Source organism: Euleptes europaea, chromosome 2 (genome assembly GCF_029931775.1).
Source record: "Euleptes europaea isolate rEulEur1 chromosome 2, rEulEur1.hap1, whole genome shotgun sequence".
Taxonomy (NCBI): Eukaryota; Metazoa; Chordata; class Lepidosauria; order Squamata; family Sphaerodactylidae; genus Euleptes; species Euleptes europaea.
In genome coordinates, this window is record NC_079313.1 from 139,850,812 (window position 1) to 139,870,597 (window position 19,786).

Consider the following 19,786-nt stretch of genomic DNA (forward strand, 5'->3'; position numbering starts at 1 on the left):
TAATCCTTGGTGTGAAATTCTATAGCCTAGAAAGATTAGCTCCCTTTTATGGAATTCACACTTGGAAACCTTAGCATAGAGGTGGTTCTCTCTGAGCTGTTGCAGAACTTCTTTGACTAGGGTGATGTGCTCATCCAAACTCTTGGAGTAGATGAGGATGTTGTCTAAGTAAACCACCACCCCTTTAAACAACATCATGGAGGATCTCATTGATCATTTGCATGAAGACCCCCGGAGCTCCTTTTAATCCGAAGGGCATTACAAGGTACTCAAACATCCCAAAGCAACTAGAAAAGGCAGTCATCCCCCTCTCGAATCCGTATGCGATAATACGCTTCAACCAAGTTCAATTAGGTGAAAATGCACCTTTTTTTAGCTGGCTTAGGAGATCTGGAATGAGGGGAATGGGGTAGGCATTAGTCTGGGTGACTGCGTTAAGTTTGCGAAAGTCTATACACAGTCTTAGGTCACCTGTCTTTTTTCGCACAAAGAAGGCAGGAGCGCAGCGGGGGGCTGTGGAGGGGCGGATGAAGCCCCGTCTGCTCCTGGGTGGGAACGAGGTTCAGGGCTGCTAAGGATGCCCAGGTCCTGTCTCCTTCTTCTTCCGATGTATCCACGTCGGCGGGACTGGAGGTGGTTGTAATCCGCGACCCAGATGGGCCTTCATTTGTAATCTGAGCCCTCGACGGGGTAGAAAGGAGCGCTGGCGGTTCTTTTCGAGCAACCTCGTCATTCATGTGGAGGGCGGCGGGAGGTTTGTGCCCGCTTGGCGCAGCGCTTTTGCGACGGCTTTCCACACAGCTCCGGGGATGACCTTCTGCTTGCAGGGCAAGTTGCAGCGAAATGGCCCATTTTACCGCAAATGAGACATGCTCCCTTTTAGAAACGTTTGACCCAGTCCGAAACAGGAGCGGTTGGTCTCCATGGAGGTGGGGCAGCACGGTCTTGCCGTGGATCTGTTTCCTTCGCTCTGCATCTGGAGAGAGCGAGGGATTGCCGGCGGCTTTCCACCTCCTCCGCAAGTAGGACCCATTTCTCGAGGTTAGGCGGATCTCTTTGCATGTAAGTCCAGTATAGAACTTCAGGGTGCAATCCTTCACGAAACTATTGCACTCGAGTATCATCACTCCAGTCAGTAACTCTACTGGCCAGACGTTGAAACTCCCCAGCGTATTCTCGGACAGCCTTGGTGCCTTGGCGCAAATGAAGGATGGCTGCCTTAGCCTTGTCATTTCGGAAGGGATCCTCAAATCGCCTTCTCAGGGCCCACATGAAGTCATTCAGGGTTCATATGGATCTGGCCCGTGAATGAAACTGTTGGATCATCCAATCCTCAGCCTCTCCCTGTAATAGGGAAGACACGTATCGCACCCGGCTGTCCTCAGTGCGGAACAACTGCCTTTGCTCTCTCATGAAGCTGTCTACCTGATGTAAAAAATAGGGTAGGGCTTCCGCAGAGCTGTTAAAAGTAACTCATAAGTCTTTTAAGGACACATGCGGATGGGGCGGCGGGTACTGCCAATGCGGAGGGAATCCCCCCGGCCACCCCGGCGGGACTTGCGGTGGCACTTGTGGCGGCGCTTGCAGGGGGACTTGAGGAGGAACGCCGGGTTGCGGCGGCAGCGGCAGCAATCTCACCGGGGATTGTTGCCTCCGACTCCATTCGCGGCATAGAGCATCCATTCGCTCTTGCATTTGGGCCATCTACTGCTGTAGTTCTCGGTTCTGGAAGCGTAAACAAGAAACTTCATCTGCCGATCCGCCTCTGCGCCGGCCTTGAGAAACGCCGAACTGGCCATTCCAATCCTCGGCCGCTTCTCCACCGTACCACCCGAGAGACATCGAAAGGAGCATTCCAGTCTTCAGCATCCTCTCTGTCCGAATCCCCCTCGCCCGGGTATTCACAGATATTTTGGGTCAGGGAATAGTGTACGGTAGCTCGTTGACAACGAGCTAGGTGTCTTGGGAGAGCCATAAAAGACAGATCGGAAGAGAGCGAAAACGTGAAGTCCTTCTCTCTCGACCCTGGTCCCGAGCCCAGCAGTCCAGTATCCTTGGATCGTGCTCCGAGGGCTTTGCTGTGGTTTTGGCGGTTTCGGATGCCCGGGTCCCGACCAACTCCGCCGTCCAGGCCTCGGCTTTGGCCACAGCCGCTCCCAATTCCGCCACCTGAGCCATGGCGGTGACTCGGAGAAGTTGCTCCAACAGGGGAGTTAGAAACAGTTTCACTTCTTCCAGGTTGGTAAGAAGCGGCATCATTTGCCACGCCACGTCTGTTGCAGCTGACCCAAAATCTGACAACAACAGTTCTTGGATTTGGGCTTCCGAGGCCGATGATGGTAGTTCCATGATGCGTAACACAATTTTGACGGCGGTGTTACCTCGAACTGAAAGCGGTTGCCTCCAGAGCCTTCAGCCATAGCGGCCCGTAAAAAAGGACTGTCCAATAAATCCTCAAGAGCCGCGGTGTGCGCGACCCACTGCGTTAGTAAGGAAGTCCCTTCTTGGGTTAGCAGGGTCTGCTCCTCCGGCGTACCCCCAGCGGCACCATTATTCAAGTGATGGAATTGGTTCAAAAGGTAGGACCTGGTGGCCTTCCTCCTTTCCTCACGCCGGTGCCAGTCAACCTCTCTCTGGGCACTCCGAATTCGATCCTCAGTGTCCTCTTGCAGGAGCTGTCGGAGGATTTCTCGTGCGGTGGAGGCCTTCAGTTGACCCTCCCGGTCTTCCTCTTCCGAAGAGGAGCCAGTGAACCCAGGTGCTGTTGCCATGCACTTTAGGAATGAGGCAATAACCACATCCCTTAAAATAAAATAAGAAACTAAAATAAAAAAGGAGAAAAGGACTTGAGTCCTATTGTAAGGTCTGAGTTCACCTGTCAAATCCCAATCAACAGATGTCCAGACAGAGTCGTCTAAGAAGCAGTTTATTTGGGAATCATAAGGTGTATAGCAGCAACTTACAGGAAAAGGTATGAGGACTCAAGTGGGGGGAAGCGGGCAGGTTGAAACATATACATCAGAAAGGCACTGTTGGATACCAGGCTAAGCCTGGTTCCCATGATAGATTACAGTTATCGTGCAGGGCGCAGGCTGTCATAACAAACCTCTGAGCTACTTGACCTTGACTCCAGCTGTGCTTTCAGCCTGGAGCTCACACAGCTTCATATGTTCATGTATTCAGATTGGTTCAGGGATCCTGGAGGATTTCCCCATCTTCTGGGCATGGAGTAGGGGACACTGAGGGTGTGTGTGTGTGTGGGGGGGGGAGGTAGTTGTGAATTTCCTGCATTGTGCAGGGGGTTGGACTAGATGACCATGGTGGTCCCTTCCAACGCTAAGATTCTATGATTGTATGGACACAAAGGGGCAGAGCCTGAAGCGCCCAATAGTTCCTTGCCCCGTGCAGAGTTCACGCTCCCATTCCCTGTTGCAAGCCTCAAATGTTTACACTTCTGGACCAACAGGGCCGGGACATTTTTCTAGCCTTTCCTTCCCCGACCTGAATACCTGGCCAGAGAGAGATGGATCTCTTTAAATGAGTTAGACACGACAGCCTCAGAGCACTGGCTGGCCATTAAGTCGTAGCGGAGCCGCTGTAATGGGTTGCCCCAAGGATACTGGGCTGACGCGAGGTCACTCATCACCTCATCCTAACATCGAGCTTCCAAGGAAACGGCAGGATGAACAAAAGCCGCACACAGACGGCTGAGCCAGTGTGAACCACCTCGGCTCCTCTCACTGACACACAGGAGGCTAAAAACACCCAGGTACGTTCCTGACGTTAGCCTGACTCGGGCACCAACACTGGAGATCCTCGTGCCTGTCAGAGAGGTCTCTGGGGCAGCCTTGTTGCCTTCCAATCACTAGGTTACATTCCAGAAGCACATCCTTCCCCTCACACCCGCAACACCCTCAGCCAGGGCTTGTTTATTTACCTCATTTATATCTCTCCTTTCTCCCCCAAAGCAGCTTACATCTTTCTCTTCCATTTTCTCCTCATAGAACCATAGAGTTGGAATGGGCCATAGAGGCCATCTAGTCCAACCCCCTGCTTAATATAGGGTCAGCCTAGAGCATCCCGGACAATTGCTTGCCAGCCTCTGCTTAAAGACTGCCAGAGAGGGGGAGCTCACCACCTCCCTGGTAGCCGATTCCCCTGTCGAACAAATCTTACTGTAAAAATATTTTTCCTAATATCCAGCCGGTACCTTTCCACCTGCAATTTAAACCCATTATTACGAGTCCTATCCTCTGCTGACAACAGGAACAGCTCCCTGCCCTCCTTTAAGTGACAGGCCTTCAAATACTTCAAGAGAGCAATCATATCCCCCCCTCCACCTCCTCTTATCCAGACTAAACATTCCCAGCTCCCTTAGCCTTTCCTCTTAGGGCTTGGTCTCCAGGCCCCGGAACATCCTCGTCGCTCTCCTCTGCAGCCTGTGAATTAAGAGTGTGATCAGTTCTGTCCGGTGTCAGCGTAACAGTCATACCTCCCTCACCCCGGCGCTGCAAATCTTGCGTGCTTCTTCTTCCCCTCGCAGGCCAAGATGCCTTTCAATGCCAACAAGCTCTAATGCAGTGAAGTGCTGGCCATTCTCCTCCAGAACCAGGACAGTGAGCTGCATTCCCCACCCCCGGCCAGCTTGGTGTCGTGGTTAAGAATGGTGGTTTGGAGCGGTGGACTCTGATCTGGAGAACCGGGTTGGATTCCCCACTCCTCCACATGAGCGGCGGAGGCTAATCAGATGAACTGGATTTGTTTCTCCACTCCTACACATGAAGCCAGCTGGGTGACCTTGGGCTAGTCACACTCTCTCAGTCCCACCTACCTCACAGGGGTGTCTGTTGTGGGGAAGGGAAGGAGATTGTAAGCTGGTTTGATTCTTCCTTAATTAAGTACAAGAGAAAGTCGGCATCTAAAAACCAACTCTCCTTTTTCTTCTAGTTCGGCCTTCAGATACAACAGTGAGCGATGGCTAAATCCCAGACTCCCTAAACCTGGAAGCCCTCAGTCTCAGGTGGTGGTGGTGGTGGTGGGGCACAGAAGCCCCAGAATTTCTCATTAGGAACCAGCTGCAATTAGTTTTTGAAGTCTGAATGTAGCCTGTAATGTTTTGCTATTATGCAGCGTTCATTAAAAAGATATAACTTTCAAAATAATTACACACTCAGCATTCCCCAGCCAAGAAAATTCTAGCTGGGTGCTGGCAAGCAAAAGAAATGGGTGCTTTATGGGGGAGGAGGGAATCTTGCATTTCCAGAGGTGAGCGCTGGGTGGGGGGGGGGGAGAAAGGAACTGCTGAGAGATATCACAGCGACCAGCCAGCTCCCCTCCCTGGTTGACAGCAGGATTCTGCAGGAGTGCCATGACGTTTGCTGGTAAAGACGAGGCATTCTACCAACACCACCGTACAGTATCACTTTCCTCTGCTCTGGTTTAGACCTCACCTAGAGTATTGTGTTCAATTTTGGGCACCACAACTTAAGAAAGATGTAGACAAGCTGGAAGGTGTCCAGAGGAGGGCAACAAAGATAGTGAGGGGTCTGGAGACCAAGTCCTATAGGAAAGGTTGAAGGAGCTGGGTATGTTAAGCCAGAAGAGGAGAAGACTGAGAGGGGATATGATAACCATCTTCAAGTACTTGAAGGGCTGTCACAGAGAGGAGGGTGCCAAGTTGTTTTCTGTTGCCCAAGAAGATCGGATCAGAACCAACGGGTTGAAATTAAATCAAAAGAGTTTCCGTTTAGACATTAGGAAGAATTTGCTAACAGTTAGAGCAGTTCCTCAGTGGAACAGGCTTCCTTGAGAGGTGGTGAGCTCTCCTTCCCTGAAGGTTTTTAAGCAGAGGCTAGATGGCCATCTGTCAGCAATGCTGATCCTATGACCTTAGGCAGCTCATGAGAGGGAGGGCACCTTGGCCATCTTCTGGGCATGGAGTAGGGGTCACTAGGGGTGTGGGGGGGGGGAGGTAGTTGTGAAATTCCTGCATTGTGCAGGGAGTTGGACTAGATGATCATGGTGGTCTCTTCCAACTCTATGATTATAGACAAGAACTGGAGGCTCCAAGGCACATTGCAGACCCCCCCGCCCCGACGAGAGGCCCACGGGGCCATGGCTGGTCCTCCTTACCCAACGTGTTGTGGACGCCGTCTGCTTCTTCCTTGATGCCTTCATCCAGACGCTCTAGGTTTTGCACCAGCAAGGCCACCACCTGCCCTTCGACCTGAGCCACCGAAAGGGGGAAACAAAAAGGGTTAGGGGGGAAGCGCTTTGGCGGGAGGGGGGGAGCCCGAATCAAGTGGAGCGGAGCCTGCGGCAGAGTCAATGCAGTAAAGAAATCAAAACATTACAGAAAAAAAGCGGGCCCAGAGAAATGTTTTGAACGATCTCGCTCAGAAAGCTTCCCCCCCCCCGCCCAGCAAATGGCACCAGTATGTTTCTTCCCCTTAATTAATTGGACAATTTTTCTGTGTCAAAAACAACAGAAAAACACTGGCAGAATATGAACCTTGTCACAAGCCTGCTATTCCCTAAATCAAGCCTTGATTGACTTGCAATCTCCCTGAATTCCGGAGCGCCGGGCCGAATGGCCCAACCGGGCATCAGCGGGGCTGTCAGTCCTGAAAGCTGCTTGCCGGGCTTCAATTGCCGGTTGCCATTTCAGCGGAATTTCCCCCTGGCTCCCTCTGTCCTGCCTCCCCGCCTGAGCTGTCTGGGAAACGGCTGGAGCCAAATCCAAGGGCCGAGCAATTACACATAATGAAAGCCTTGGGGAAGGAAGGGGAGGCTTTTGAAAAAGGGAGAAAAAACACACCAAACGATCACTCTGGCTTTTATTATATGGCCCAAACACAGTTAGCTGCAGTTGAAGGCAATTTTATCTGATTAAAACTGTCTCTCTCATTTTTTTTTTTGGGGGGGGGGGTGCTTTGGACATCGACAACACTCATTCTGAGCAAAGAAATTTAGCAGCCGAGCACGTCCGCCGCTGCGCCTTGATGGATTTAGCTAATTGGGATTTTCCAGGGCCGAGTCTGATGGGCTTCCAAGAATACTCTCCTTAAAATGCCACAGTCAGACAGTGAGTCCCCCTCGCACATCTCATGCACAACTCTGGTGCTACGTGTAGAAACATGAACACCAGGGCCAAGAAGCAAGTCCCAGGCACAGAAAGAAAACTACCTTCTGGGTCCCAGAGCAAACAGGGCTAGCAAGCAGGCTTGTCTTGCCCTGGGACCAGAGTTTGTTGAACCAGCAATACTGGGGATTGAACCTGACATCTTCTGCATGCAAGGAGGGGGGCACGCTACCAATGGGCAATGGCCCCCTCTGCCAAAGCTCACCACACTGAGCCAATGGATGCAACAATAACAGTTAAACTGCACAACTAAACTGCCAGCATGGTGTAGTGGTGAAGAGCAGTGGTCTGGAGCGGTGGACTCTGATCTGGAGAACCGGGTTTGATTCCCCACTCCTCCACATGAGTGGCAGAGGCTAATCTGGTGAACTGGATTTGTTTCCCCACTCCTCCACATGAAGCCAGCTGGGTGACCTTGGGCGAGTCACAGCTCTCTCAGCCCCACCTACCTCACAGGGTGTCTCTTGTGGGGAAGGGAAGGTGATTGAAAGCTGGTTTGATTCTCCCTTAAGTGGTAGAGAAAGTCGGCATATAAAAACCAACTCTTCTTCTTCTTATCTGATGCCCTCGCCCCTATGCGTGACTCTCTGCAGGATGGTCTGCAGCGCCGGCAAGGTGGGAATCATCTTAGCAGGTGCTGAACAGACCTCCCCTCCGGAGAGGGGAGATGGCCACTTTGTGGCCAGGAAGCAATTTTCCTCCAGGCCAAATTGGCCAGGGATCCTGGAAGGTTTTTTTGTTTTTGCCATCTTCTGGGCATGGAGTAGGGGTTAACGGGGTGTGTGGGGGTGGAGGTAGTTAATGAATTTCCTGCATTGTGCAGGGGGTCGCACTAGAAGACCCTGGTGGTCCATTCCAACTCTACAATTCTATGTCCCTAAAATGAAAAGGAATCACTCAGAACTCCCAACGTGACCCATTTTGTTCAATATGGACAATAATAATAATAAAGAAACGTTCTCCAGGCAGAGTATTGGCAACTGCCTGGAAGAAAGGAAGGCACACAAAAGGAGCTTTTGTCCTGGTTTTATTGCTTCTCAGCAAAAGAGATTCAGGATATATCCTCTCCACCACTGGTGCCCCCTCCCCTCCATTCTCCCCCCTCCCTCGCTTCATTCATTCCAGCCAGCCCTTATAACGGGGAGCTGGTAATTAAAAGAATTCAGAGGCCAGCCAGAGCAACTCATCCAGGGCAACTGTAATTAACCTCTGGAAGGTAACATCCCAGCCACGAAGCGTGGAAGATTGCAGGGGAGAAGATGATGCCCGGCCTGCTCTCCCTCCCCCTTAAAAAAAACCCTGACAGCTGCCGCCTCCCTCCCCAGGTGCTGAGAGGCCACACCAGATCCCTGGCCCTCTGTGAAGGCAGCCGTTCCTCTAAGATGCAGACAGGAAACGTCCGCCTGGGCAGCCACCAGTAGGTCAGCAGGCATCTTTTCCTTGCCCCGTCTCTGCTCTGCAGGCTTTCGCCCCAAGCCCCAGTGCTAGGAAAACCCTCGCGAAGAACAGGGATGCGCTGAAGCCACCAAGCAAGAAGCAACCTGGAGTGATATCCCACAGCTGCCCTCGCTACGAGGTGGGAAAGAAGCCAATGGGTTGGAAGGGGAACTGAGAGAGAGAGGAGAGCTGGCATGGGGCAGTGGGGAGAGTGGCAGACGAGGATCTGGGAAGCCCCAGTTCGGGTCCCCTGGAAGCTCAGTGGGAGACTTTGGGCCAGGGACACACTCTCAGCCTCACCTACTTCAGTGGTTCCTCAGTGAAACATGCTTCCTCGGGAGGTGGTGAGCTCTCCTTCCCTGGAGGTTTTTAAGCAGCCATCTGTCAGCAATGCTGATTCTATAACCTTAGGCAGATGATGAGAGGGAGGGCACCTTGGCCATCTTCTGAGCATGGGGTAGGGGTCACTGGGAGTGTGGGGGAGGTAGTTGTGAATTTCCTGCATTGTGCAGGGGGTTGGACTTGATGGCCCTGGTGGTCCCTTCCAACTCTATAATTCTATTCTATGATTCTATTCTATGATTCTAACTCCCCAATGCATTACGGAAACGGAACACTTGAAGGCCTGTCCCAGGGCTCCCTTCTCCCCATCCCCCTGAAATGAAACCCTCCTCATCTTCCTTTGGGACCCCACTCCGGCTTTCCATGAGAATGCTGAACAGCAGTTGGCACAGGCATAGGTTCTTCTTGCAAGGCGCTAACGGTCGGCCGTTGAGAAAGGAGTCGTCTTAACAGGTGCCACAGAGATGCTTAGTGACCGTCATGCTGGGATGCACGAGCGGTGTGCTCTCAAGAAGCCTGACAGACGGGGGGGGGGGGGGCTCGCGGTGCTACTCACCAGGGCGTCTATGAGGACTTCTGCTCCTTCCTCACTCTCATGGAGGGTGTCGATGTCAGTCAGCTCCTGTAGAAGATCCACTACAGCTATGGACACATGTAGAGGCGTTAAGGAGAATGGAAGATCAGAAGAACCCTGCTGGATCAGACTGGTGGTCCATCTAGTCCAGCATCCTGCCTCACAAGGTGGCCAACCAATTCCTCTGGAGAGCCAACAAACAGGACGCAGAGGCCAAGGCCTTCATAAGAACATCAGAAGAATCCTGCTGGATCAGACCAGTGGTCCATCTAATCCAGCATCCTGCCTCACAAAGTGTCCAAGCAATTCCTCTGGAGGGCCAACCACAGGGCATAAATGCCAGGGCCTTCATAAGAACATCAGAAGAGCCCTGCTGGATCAGACCAGTGGTCTATCTAGACCAGCATCCGGCCTCACACAGTGTCCAAGCAATTCCTCTGGAGGGCCAACCACAGGGCACAGAGGCAGGGGCCCTCTTCTGACTACTTCCCTTTCAAAGCTGCCTATGCCTGCTGCCATCATTGCATCCTCTGGCAAAGAATTCCACATTTTAATCACTTATTGTATAAAAAACACAGCAAGTATTCTTGAATCTGCTGCCCATCAGCTTCACTGGATGCCCTTGAGTTCTAGTATTTTGGGAGAGGGATAAAAAGTTTTCTTGGTCCACTCTCAATACCATGAAAGGTGTGGCATTAGATTATCGGTAAAAAATTCCTCCCACCGTCAGGCCCCCATCTGAGTAAACCCCCTCCATTGCAATCCTGGAATTCATGCAGACCCAATCTCTAAAAACCAGTCCTAGTGGCCCACCCTCCCAGATAACTTCCCCGACTCAGGTTATATCTGCAGTCCATCACTTGGAGGATCTGTGTGCTGCCTTTCCGTTGGAGTTCCTTTTACCTCCTGCTCCATGTCATCACGATTTTGCTACTCCTGATGCCCAAAGTCCCCACCTCTATGCTGACCTACAGTGAGGGGAAAAAGTATTTGATCCCCTGCTAAATTTGCCCGTTTGCCCTCTGACGAAGAAATGACCAGTGCATAATTTTAATGGTAGGTTTATTGTAGCTGTGAGAGACAGAATAACAACAGGAAAACCCCCAGAAACAGACAGAAGAGAAACATGGTCAGCAGCTCCAGCTTCACAGATGGGAAGGGGATCAGAGAAGTTTAAAAAACCCTTCCCAGTTTCTAGTTATTTCACCATCTTGCATGGAAATAATTGCAAAGTCTCTGGACAAGACCAGAGAAAACCGCACCTACAAAACCCAGCCTGCATTTGCCATGTCGTCGTTGATAAGTGGATGGTGAACGAGCCTCAGAACAAAGCCCCAGCATTCAACAGGGCCAGAAGCAGCACCTGTGTCAGCCCCCACCCCACCCCACCCCCAACAGAGAGCCCAATTCCCACTCATTAATGGAGGGCCTTTCACAACACACATCCCCTTCAGCGGCGGCAAAGTCCATCAGCCCGCCAGATCCGTGCTCATTAGGCCTACTTGAGTATTCCTGGAGACACACTGATCAATGGTGACCTATTCCCTGTGCGGCAAGAAAGACAGCCTGGGTTTCAAGATGTCCTACATCATGGCCCCCTGAAGGAGCTCTCTAAACCAGCTCAGCCGCCAAGGACCCCGCTGTGAAGCGGGTGCTCTCTCCTTCCCGCCCCACACCTCCTCCGGCAACGCATTTGTATTCTTGTTTCAACGATGCAAGCTCTGTTTTCCCTCATCGTGATTTTCGCTTCTCATCTGGAGAAGGGGGAAAGGAAAAGTCCATGACCAGGTGCAGAGATCCCTAAAGCCGCTTTCTTCACAAACGTTTATGTAAAGTTCATTTTCAAGTTCTTTTATCTGCGGCTCAGACAGAAACGCCGCACAGTTCCTTCGTAGCCATCTCAAGACTGCCTTTCCATGTACGAGCCCCCTCGCCTTTTCAGAACTGAAGGCTGAGCACTTCCCCACGGAAGGGACACGAACTGCTGGGGGGGAGAAGGCTTTTTCAGCTACACAACTCTGACGCTCTAGCAGAAGTTACACGGCCTGCTGGGTTTGAGGGAAAAGACAGAGGAGGGCAACGAAGATGGTGAGGGGTCTGGAGACCAAGTCCTGTGAGGAAAGGTTGAAGGAGCTGGGTCTGTTTAGCATGGAGAGAAGAAGGCTGAGAGGGGATATGATAACCACCTTCAAGGACTTGAAGGGCTGTCATAGATAGGATGGTCCAGTTGTTTTTTGTTGCCCCTAGAAGGTCGGACCAGAACCAACGGGTTGAAATTAAATCAAAAGAGTTTCCATCTAGACATTAGGAAGAATTTTCTAACCGTTAGAACAGTTCCTCAGTGGAACAGGCTTCCTCAGGAGGTGGTGAGCTCTCCTTCCCTGGAGCAGACAGTGTTATGCAGTGACAAAAAAGGCTAATGCGATCTTGGGGTGTATCAACAGAGGCATAACATCCAAATCACAAGATGTCATAGTTCTGCTATAGAGAGAGCCAGCGTAGTGTAGTGGTTAAGAGCGGTGGTTTGGAGCAGTGGACTCTGATCTGGAGAACCATGTCATTTGCACACAGCAGGACAGGTTGGAATCAAACAGAAGCGCCACTTCCAGGGCTCCTAATTCATCTTGGCGAGGGGGCAAGCAGGACTTGCCTCTGTCGTAGGTGCCCTCAGGGCTCAGCTTGGTTGCAACCACACACACACATACACACACACACAGAGATGGCCATAGATAGGGCATAAAATGCCAAGGTCACTTAACAGCTGTCTGGGAGCTACAATCTTCCCTGATCTGCTGACTGGAACAGATGCTGCCCGCCATACCAAAGAGTTTTGGAGAAGGGAATGCCCCCCACCCAAAGCTCTTAAAGGTAAAGGTTAAGGTCCCCTGTCCAAGCACCGGGTCATTCCTGACCCATGGGGTGACATCACATCCCGACGTTTACTAGGCAGACTTTGTTTGCGGGGTGGTTTGCCAGTGCCTTCTCCAGTCATCTTCCCTTTACCCCCAGCAAGCTGGGTACTCATTTTACAGACCTCAGAAGGATGGAAGGCTGAGTCAACCTTGAGCCGGCTACTTGAAACCAACTTCAGTTGGGACTGAACTCAGGTCGTGAGCAGAGCTTGGACTGCAGTACTGCAGCTTACCACTCTGCGCCACGGGGCTCAGTCAAAAAAGCTCTTAGCCTCACCTAATTTAAGCCACCATGAAGACATTCTCTTTTACCAGCTCTAGTTCAGCAGAAGAACTGCCTGGTCTTGCAATTAACTCCACGGCATGGGAGGCTGTTCACCCCTCACCACCATAGAATCGAATCATAGAATCACATAATCATAGGGGAGGGGCTGTGGCTCAGTGGTAGAGAATCTGCTTGGCATGCAGAAGGTCCCAGGTCCAATTCCCGGCATCTCCAGTTAAACAGACTAGGAAAGTAGGTGATGTGAAAGACCTCTGCCTGAGACCCTGGAGAACCGCTGCTGGTCTGAGCAGACAGTACTGACTTTGATGGACCAGGGGTCTGATTCAGTATAAGGCAGCTTCATGTGTCCATGTGAGTTGGAAGGGGCCATATAGGCCATCTAGTCCAACCCCTTGCTCAATGCAGGATCAGCTAGAGCATCCCTGACAAGTGCTTGTCCAGCCTCTGCTTAAAGACTGCCAGTGAGGGGGAGCTCACCACCTCCCTAGGTAGCTGATTCCACTGTCGAACAACTCTTACTGTAAATTTTTCCCCTAATATCCAGCCAGTACCTTTCTGCCTGCAATTTAAATCCATTACTGTGAGTCCTATGATCCTCTGCTGCCAACAGGAACAGCTCCCTCCTCCTCTAAGTGACAGCCCTTCAAATACATAGAGAGCAATCATGTTCCCCCTCCACCTCCTCTTATCAAGACTAAACATTCCCAAGTCTCTCAGCCTTTCCTCTTAGGGCTTGGTCCCCAGGCCCCTGATCATCCTTATCACTCTCCTCTGCACCCACCAGGGCAGCATCTTTCAGCCCAGTATGAAGAGCCGAGAGGCAGCTCAGCATCTCTTTTGGGGGGAAAAAGGCTTCCAAGTGCCTCTTCCTATCTTTGGAGAAAGCCACCAATGGAAGGAAACGTCTGCCCAGTTGTTTCAACGCAGTCTGTGGACCTTTCCCAAGGGAGGAAATGCTTTCCCTTTCAACACTTCAGCGATGCCGTCACTTGGCATCTGCAAACATCTCTTTACCCCCTGGAGGGGGGAGACACTTCAGATCACAGGCCAGAGAGCTGCCCCCAATCTAATGGACAGAAGGATTTATGCCCGCTCAAAGAAGGGTTAGCAAGGGAAATTCTGACCAGGGCTCTGCAGCAGCTGTCACCAACAGAAGGGGCTCCTCAGGAATGGAAAAGGCCCAACCAGCTGAAGCTTCCCCCCACCCCCAGAAAAGGACACCACAAGCAAGACTCTCCGCCCCAGTTCCAGGAAAACCCCACACTGCTGATGCCGCTCCACAAAAATGACAAATCCACACTAACCTTCTGGCACCAGACCCGGCCTTCGAACCACCCACTACCTCTGGAGAAAGCAACCAAAGGCTATCAGCCGAGGCCTGGGAAACAGAGGCCCTGGGAGGCGGAGAGAGCACTGGGACCATTGCCTGCTCAACAGGAAGCTGCATGAGGTTTTCCTCCCATTCCTGAACACAAAAAGACAGGCAGCAGAGCATGTTGGCTGCAGGCAGAGGTTGGCAAAAGGAGAAAGAAAACCGACCAGCTTCTAAAATCAACAATTTCAATCGCAAGCAGGTGCATCCCATACAATAGGCGCATAGTTTTACAGTGCTGGGGGAGCCCTGCCTGTGGCATTTGAGTACACTGTACGCGGTCTAGAATATTCCTATTGCGGCAGAGTGTTCCTCAAACTTGAGTCGAGCCTTGGAAAGTTCTCACAAAGGAGACTTTGGAGGAAAACTATGAGCTTCCTGCTTGCCTCCTTGTGTGCAAGCCCTTTTGCACTGCTGAGCAACATACCAGGATTCAGTACAGACCCGGCAATCAACTGAGGGACCACAGAAACCAGTCGTGGCTTTGTCTGCATTTCTATGGTCTGCCAGATCATAGAATCATAGAGTTGGAAGGGACCACCAGGGTCATCTAGTCCAATGCCCTGCACAATGCAGAAAATTCACAACTACCTCCCCCACCCCACACCCCCAGTGACTCCTGCTCCATGCCCAGAAGATGGACAAGGTGCCCTCCCTCTCATGATCTGCCTAAGGTCATAGAATCAGCATTGCTGACAGATGGCCCTCTAGCCTCTGCTTAAAATCCTCCAGGGAAGGAGAGCTCACCACCTCCCGAGGAAGCCTGTCCCACTGAAGAACTGCTCTGACTATGAGAAAAGATTGCAGCCTTCAAACAGGAGGGAAGGAAGAGGGGGTAGGAGCCGGATGATGCCATCCTTCCCCTACCCCGCCTGCCTTTCTCCGCCCCCCATGGCTGCAGCTCAGTTTCAAAGACAGCAACAGATCCAGCAACCTGAGTGGCTTAGGAAGGTGGTCCAGGAGAGCCCAGACGTCCAGATTTCCTCCGGAACCTTTCGCCCCAGGTTCCCCTTCTCACTCACCATGAAATGTTATTAGGACACCAATTCAACTGAGACACTGAAATGCTATTAGGACACTCCAGCGGTTTTGAAAGGGGAGGTAAAAAACTCGGCTCTCTGCTTGGTGCCACACTTTAAGAATCCAAATTAAATGTGCTCAATTATACACCCAGAGGGGCACTGGAATCCAAGGGGGAGACATTACTGAATGACGTGGCACTCGCAGGAGCGAACAAGGGGACACGCGCGGTCAGGCAGAGAGCCAGGCTCTCTGCCGCAGAAAGGATATCTGTGTTGTCGTGCCCAAGAAGCCCGAGGAGGGAGTGGACAGCGTTCAGTTCCACCAGGAGGTGGTACAGGTCCGGCATGGTGGCAATGACGTGCATCTCCTGGAGGATGTCGTTCAGGTCCAGCTCCGACTCCATGAACCTGCGGACAGAAGTGAGACGGCATCAAAAGGTTGCTGTAGACCAAAGCTTCTTAAAACTGTGGGTCGCGACCCCGTATGGGGGTTGCATAACTGAATGTGGGGGTCGCAAAAAAATTGGCAACAGTAAAAAAAAATTATGATTTATTATCAGTAAATGTTTGATTTGTATCCCCCTTTTATATACCTATGTACCCGGGGTCGCATAAAAATTTATTGGGCGAAAAGGGGTCACGAGTGGAAAAAGTTTAAGAAGCCCAGCTCTAGACCACAGGTCCCCAACGTGGAGCCCATGGGAGCCACGGTGCCCAAGACACCTTCCCTAGCACTAGCCAAGTCGTTTTCTCACAACAACAGCCCTCTGAGGTAGGCTGGGCTGAGAGTTTGTGATGGGCCCAAGGTCACCCAGCAATCTTCCAGGGTAGAAGAGGGGATTTGAACCAAGGTTGCCCAGGATGCTGGCCCACCACTCTGTCCACTATACCAGCTGGCTTACGCTGAGGAGACAGAGCAAGAAACCCCTTCCTCTTCACACCAGATACACGAGGGCCGGGGGAGAGAGACAGCCCTACATGATCAGAGGTAATCCCGTAATTAAACAGGCTACAGTTATGTATTTAATATCAATAGTCATATCATTGTCCACGTGTGTTTGGTGAGGTGGCACACACAACAGCCACGTGGCTCTTTGGTTAATGGTAATGGCACATACACTGCACTGGTCAGGCCGCACCCGGAGTCCTGTGTGCAGTTCTGGAGGCCCCACTTCAAAAGGGATGTAGATAGAATTGAGAGGGTGCAGAGGAGAGCGACGAGGATGGTCAGGGGCCTGGACACCGAGCCCTGCGAGGAAAGGCTGAGGGACTTGGGAATGTTTAGTCTGGAGAAGAGGAGGTTGAGGGGGGACAGGATCACTCTCTTGAAGTATTTGAAGGGCAGTTCCTTAGAGGAGGGCAGGGGGCTATTCCTGCTGGCAGCAGAAGATAAGACTCGCAATAATGGGTTTAAATTGCGGGGCGGAAAAGTTCCAGATGGATATTAGGAAAACACTTTTTACAGTAAGAGTACAAGCAGCAGTGGAATCGGCTATCCAGGGAGGTGGTGAGCTCCCCCTCACCAGCAGTCTTTAAGCAGCGGCTGGACAAGCACTTGTCAGGGATGCTCTAGTAGGCTGATCCTGCATTGAGCAGGGGGTTGGTCTAGACGGCCTGTGTGGCCCCTTCCAAATCTCTGGTTCTAAGATTCGATAAGTGTGGCTCTCTGCAAGCCATGCAGCGAGTCTCCCCTTCATTACAGGCTTATAACAGAGAACATCACTGGCTGGATCTTGGGCACTTCACGTCCTTTCAGTCCCAGTTTGTAGCTCTTCTTGCCTCCGTGCCCTTCCAAATGCAAATCCAGGCAACCGTCTCACGCATCTGATACCACAAGAAGTCTTTTAACTGCATTTGTTTTACTGCTGTGGACTAACAAGGCTCCTCTTGGGGATTCATTTATTCTGAGAAGTCTTTCCAGGCTGTTTTTGGCTGTTACCCACCCGCTGGAATGTATCGACTCTGGAAAAGGTCTTTCGCTAACTGGCCTTTCCTTCACACTTAAGCAAACTCCAGAGGGAATGGAGGATGGTAAAATTCTGCACTGTGCCGGGTGGGAGAGTCGCCGAAGAGTGCAAAGGCTCCGTGTTAGGTCCCTCCTCTGCCTGCCTAAAGAGGCAGAGACAGACCCCGACAGGTCGAGAGAGAGACACATGAAACAGATCAGGAGTAGGCCCCAGAATTAGGCAGTAACACTGCAGACTGCCAGGAAAACCAGCCAGCCTGGTGAGCAGAGAGGGGGGAGCACAGGGGCAGAATGCTATCAAGAGCCCAGAATGGACTTCAGAGGAGAGGAGGAGCAGGAGAAGGAGAGGCTCTCGCCATTTGAGAAACTGCCACTCAAAGAGATCTCCAGCAGAGTGGCAAAGCTGCCCCCGTCTAGTTCAACGCAGCCCTCCACGTTCCCAGGACACGACGTGAAACCGCCCTCCTGGGCGAGCTGTCAGCTGCCGCTGGAAGAGCCGTTCGGCTAAGTTGGCAGCTTCGAGCGCATTGTAGCAATGATGGAAAACCGATGTGGATGAGATGAGAAGACGGCACTTGGCAGGCAGCAAAGGCAGGCAGCAAACAGCAATGGTCACCACCGGGTCGGGTTAGGAGGGGCCAAAGAGGCTCGGCAGAGACTGCAGAGGCAAGATCATAGAATCATAGAGTTGGAAGGGACCACCAGGGGCATGGATGGGGGAGAGGAGGCACAGATGTTGCTGCAACTCTTCGGGGGGGGGGGAGGGCTTATGCCAGGCCACAGCACCTGTGCCAGGGAACCACCTGTGCCCCCTGAAGAAGAGCAGTGGAGTGGAGGGCAACAGGATCGGCTGCCCGGTTTCCTCCTGGAACTGCATCGCTTTGGAACTGGAGCACACTCTTGTTGCTCAAAGTGCCGGCCAGCCTCTCTCCACGGCCACACGGCTGCTTTCTGCGCTGTAAGCTTTCCTTTACGTGCTTTATTGCACCAGCTTCTTCGAGCCCCCCCCCCCCCCCCGCCTACCTTCAAACGCGGTTGCTGATTTATACCCGGCAGATAAAGATGTGCAATGAGATACATCCCCTTTCATGTCCCTGCCTTTTTGATACCAGCTGTGACAGGAGAGAGCCTCGCTGTATACAGATCTGCGTCGAAGATCAGCCGGCCCGACTGTGTGTCTTGTGACAGAAGCCGACCTGTCTTGCTGACAGAAGTCACGTTCTCTCTTCACGTTCTCTCTTCAGTTCAGTACAACTCAAGTCTGATTTGATGTGACATTCAGAAATCCCTGGATCTGCTAGAGGCCCAGGAAATAAAAGGGTTGAGCCACAACCCGGTTTTGGCCCAGATCTCCAAAGCAAGACCCGCCCTGGTCTACCTTGATATTTCTCTCTGCCTGCTATACCTTTTGTTAATAAATACAAAAGCTCGTGTTAAACCCGTTGAAGAATATACAAAAAAAGTAGCACTAATGACTAAATGGAAACAGTTCAATCATTGCTTATAACGATAAATATATAACAAAACCACGATTGTGTATATTGATTTTATCACAAACATGAATGTTTGTGATAAAATCAATATTCACAATCGTGGTTTTGTTATATATTTATTGTTATAAGCAATGATTGAACAGTTTCCATTTAGTCTGTGCTACTTTTTTGTAGATGCTATACCTTTTGTGGCAGCTTCGACACCCTGGTCTAAGAAAATTATTACTATTATTATTATTATTAGGTTATTTATAGTCTGCCATTTTCTCTGAGACGGGTTACACAGCTTAGGTCAAGTACAATCAACAGGACGGGAAATTTACTGAACGGTACAAGAGGGTTTGGACTACAGAAATCTGAAAACAAGCACAAACCTCAAGCAGAGCTGAAACAAAACATGACCTTTTAAAAGTGATACATACCGTGGTGCAGAAATTACCTAGTCGGTTGCATACTTGCAGTGATAGGCAGCAATATAGTAGTACAGGCCACTTCCCTAACCCTTGACTAATGCAAATTTCTGAAGCATTTCATTACAGTACGGTCCTATTTATTTGCACAAACAAAGCCCTCTTGACTAAGAACATAAGAAAGGCCCTGCTGGATCAGACCCAGGCCCATCAAGTCCAGCAGTCTGTTCACATAGTGGCCAACCAGGTGCCTCTAGGAAGCCACAAACAAGACGACTGCAGCAGCGGCATTCTGCCTGTGTTCCACAGCACCTAAGATAATAGGCATGCTCCTCTGATACTAGAGAGAATAGGTTGTGCAGCATGACTAGTATCCATTCAAACTAATAGCCATGCATATTCTGTTTTGAATAGTTTGCAGAAAACCAGGTGAGGGGGAGCCTCCCTAACCTCCTCAGGGAATCCATTCCATCAGGTGGGGGCCACAACAGAGAAGGCATGAGGACGGGAAGAAGCCAAATCCGGGAAGGCTTACTTTTCAGGATTGTCAGGAAACTTGATCCGAAGTTCCTGGTTCTTGTAAGACCTCTTCTCAAACGTGAGAATCATCTTCTTGACTGAGCTTTCATCCAGAGGCTCCTCCTGGTCAAAAACATACACAGTTGGAATTCAGGGCCAGCCAACTTCCCCACCAACCCATCCTGTGTGCTAGACACACACACACCCTCACTCGCGCAGGAGTTCCCTCCCATTAGCCAAAATCAGGCTCTCTTACCAGCCCCCCACTCCTACCTCCTTTCAGCAAAAGCTGCACCCCTTTGCCGGGGTTTA

General features: G+C 51.3%; 1 protein-coding gene across 1 annotated transcript in view; it reads right to left on the reverse strand.

The window, feature by feature from the left end:
• CTNNBL1 (catenin beta like 1) overlaps nucleotides 1-19,786 on the reverse strand; it is a 123,341-nt gene that overhangs the window by 78,414 nt on the left and 25,141 nt on the right. Inside the window, exons 3-6 of the mRNA XM_056844487.1 lie at nucleotides 19,491-19,597; nucleotides 15,355-15,494; nucleotides 9,477-9,574; nucleotides 6,133-6,226 (exon numbers count right to left, since the gene is read on the reverse strand). Coding sequence (XP_056700465.1) covers nucleotides 6,133-6,226; nucleotides 9,477-9,574; nucleotides 15,355-15,494; nucleotides 19,491-19,597 — 439 coding nt within the window. The remainder of the gene's footprint in view (nucleotides 1-6,132; nucleotides 6,227-9,476; nucleotides 9,575-15,354; nucleotides 15,495-19,490; nucleotides 19,598-19,786) is intronic.